The following is a 3,042-nucleotide window of genomic DNA, read 5'->3' as shown; positions in this document are numbered from 1 at the left end:
CCGAAGACCTGCATCGCCTGTCGTGTGTCTTGGTCGCCCACGTGGCAGTACGTGGCCGATCACACTGTCACTCAGTCTTGAATGGGGTCGTTCAAAGTGGCCAAGCTGCATGCTGGGAGTGTCGAAGCGGCTGGCAATTTTGAGCGGAGATGAAATTTAGAAGTGGTTGAGGACTACATCCACCCCGTGAGGGTCTCACACCAGTCCGAGGGAAACGTAATCATCTAGCATTATCCAGTGCAATGTCAGCGAGATATATTTTTTGTACATGTATCTCGTTTTCGCGAAGGGAGTGCAATCACCTATTGTTGATGGTGACAGCAAATGAATGTCACCCGATGCCAATCCGGGTAACCGTGATCGCTGACAGTTCCAAATTGACTGGTTGAACTGCTGTGCATACAGAAATCAGATACAATTAGTCACAGTCGGAGAGTGTTTATGAAGTTTTGAAGATTGTGCAGCTACAACGTATCGAGTGCTGAAGAACACCACTTGAAAGATGGGTCGACTGCATCCCCTCCACCCTCTCAGCACGATGCCTCCACCAAACGAAGCTTGTGCTGCTAATCTTATTGTACTTGTCTGAGGTTCCTGGATGCTACGCATTTTTTTTTTTTAAATAACATTTTTTAAAATGTTCACTGTTGTTTATGAAATTTTGGTGGATTTAATGTGATATCGTACGCATTTGAGTTGTTTCTGTAGTCGGTTTAACGAAGCAGTTTAGTGCCATGTTCGACTGAGCTTTCGTATCAGATGAAAGTACTTGGTACTGTCTAGTGGACAATGTCCACTACTGGTGCAGGTCACAGGGGGGTCAGGTCACACGTCGCACAAATACTGTACAAGTCCTGTAGCTCTGATAAGAAAGAGAGATTGTGTAGGTATGCGATCTACTGTAATTGGTATCTTCTGTAGAGCCCCGCAAAGAGACAGCCTCCGTACTATGTTTGTAATTAGTGCATATCTTCCATTATCTGAGGACCAATGTGTGATGCACTTCGAAATACATACTACTACGGCAGAGTGGCTAATGTGGCGGGTTCCTCGTGGTTCCACCTTATATATCGGCGGGTGATCCATGACAACCAAGAAAGCAACATGCGCCTAATGTACATACATGTATTATAATTCATGGACTGTAGTCCACAAATTGTACATGTACCACAATTACACGAGAGTCGGCCGAGAGATTCATATGGTCAATAAGGGTAAACACCAGTGCCTTCCCAGCGTGGATAATCATTGTTCAATTGTGGCAAACACAGGCGTTCCCATTCTGAACACTCTCGACGTCGTTCTCATCTCGTCCGACGTAACTGAGATTGAAGCGCGTCACCGTTTCCGGTACCTGCTCACCGCATCCTCATGGTCGTGGAATTCTCCTCCACCGACGTCGAAGTTCAAACTTTGGAGAGTCAACGGCGTCGGCCACTCATCGGCCACGGAGCTCCTCGCGAAGATGACTCACAACGCACGCTCCGAAGTCCGTTGCTGACTTCCAGTTTAGTCGCCAGCAGGTCACCGACCGCTAGTATCGCTTCACAGACTCACGTGAACTCGTCGGCTCGGTCTCCGCCTTCGACGTTCCTAGGATTCCGACATCGACACTACACAAATATCCGCGAACTGCGCGGTAAAATCTCCCGCGTGCCTAGATTCTGGCTCTGGCCGCGGTTCCTGAACAACTCGTTCTTCGCCAGACGCCTCGTGTTTGCAGGATTTCTACTCAGCGTTGCTCTCGCCTGGGGAGTGACGATGTACAATATCAAAATCATACAGTGGCTTGTGGACTTCAGCGCCAGAAACCCTGAAGACTTTGAGCGATGCAGAATTACGATCGTCTTCTCTGGTCTCATCTATCACATGCTACCGGTTGCGGTTATGTTGTTCTTGACTGGGTCAGGGCTGCGCAGCTTCGAGCCCTTCAAGCGAGAGGTACTGGAGCCGAACAACAGTGATCTAAGTCTCGAGGAGGGAGACCGTGGCTTCACAAGCGTACCCAAGATCAGACGCCGGTTTGTTTTCCAGCTATGCGAGCTGCTGGCCGTTGGTGCTTTGCTATACGATGCAGGGTTGGTTCTCTACTTCCCTGTGGTGCTGTTCACAGGGGCGATTTATGCCTGTGACAGCTACGCGATGCACTTGTTTACAGTGGGGGGAGTTGCCTGCTATGTTGGATTATTTATCGTCATCTACTACTTTGCTCGCTACCGTGAGCACATCAAGATGCAGCTGGGCGCATTTACTGAGAGCGACCAGACGGGAGATATACGGAAGCACAACTTGGACTTAAACCGAGATGTCAAGACGGTAATGCCCAAGAAAATGTTGGCTGTTGTACGTACTCGACTGTACTACGCTACACGCCGAGGTGACCTACAGGAAATGCGTGAAATTCTCGATTACGCTCAAGCGAGAGGCCTCACAGACAGTGAGTATGGCTTCCCTCGTAAAGTTTACGCTCCACCTCAGATCAAGTTTAAGTTTTTCGCGAAAACGCGTCGAAATCCAGTGCACGTGGCGGCGTACCACGGGAATATTCGCGCACTCGAATTGCTTGAAGAGTACGGCTTTGACATGACTGCATTGGACAAGTACAACAGTGTACACTTCTCAACTGGAAGCCTCTTCTGGTATTTTGCCCGAATCTTCGTAAAGCGACCGAGTAATAGTCTGGAGAATACGGCTGTATCCATCTTCCAGACAACGCTGATGACCCCATTGCATTGTGCTGTCTCCACCGGACAGGTTGATACCGTACGCTGGCTACTGAGTCACGGTGCTTGTCCAAATACACTGGCCCAAGCATCCTTTAGATCCAACCGCGTGCCTCCGCTTTTCTTGGCCGAACACGCTGAAATCGCTCGAGAGTTACTAATCCACGGTGCTGATCCACTAGTCATCCCGGACCCGGGATTCATGAATACTATGACACCATTGCAGTTAGCGTATGTTGGAGGTAATTACGCTGTGGCCCAAGAACTCGAGGAGTGGGGCGGTGATGTCGCACTCACGCCATTCCACCTGGCAGCGGCT

General features: G+C 49.5%; 1 protein-coding gene across 1 annotated transcript; it reads left to right on the top strand.

Moving 5' to 3' along the window:
* Positions 1 to 1,371: 1,371 nt before the first annotated feature.
* On the top strand, positions 1,372 to 3,008 carry PPTG_07852 (hypothetical protein; the record flags this gene model as incomplete). The annotated part of the gene is made up of 2 exons (XM_008902231.1): positions 1,372 to 2,954; positions 2,987 to 3,008. The coding sequence occupies 2 exons, from the start codon at positions 1,372 to 1,374 to the stop codon at positions 3,006 to 3,008; spliced, it is 1,605 nt and encodes a 534-aa protein (XP_008900479.1).
* Between the last annotated feature and the right edge of the window lie 34 nt (positions 3,009 to 3,042).

Source organism: Phytophthora parasitica, assembly GCF_000247585.1.
Source record: "Phytophthora parasitica INRA-310 unplaced genomic scaffold supercont2.13, whole genome shotgun sequence".
NCBI classification, from domain to species: domain Eukaryota; phylum Oomycota; class Peronosporomycetes; order Peronosporales; family Peronosporaceae; genus Phytophthora; species Phytophthora nicotianae.
The sequence above is the reverse complement of the archived record's forward strand: the minus strand, read 5'-3'. Positions and strand labels throughout refer to the sequence as shown.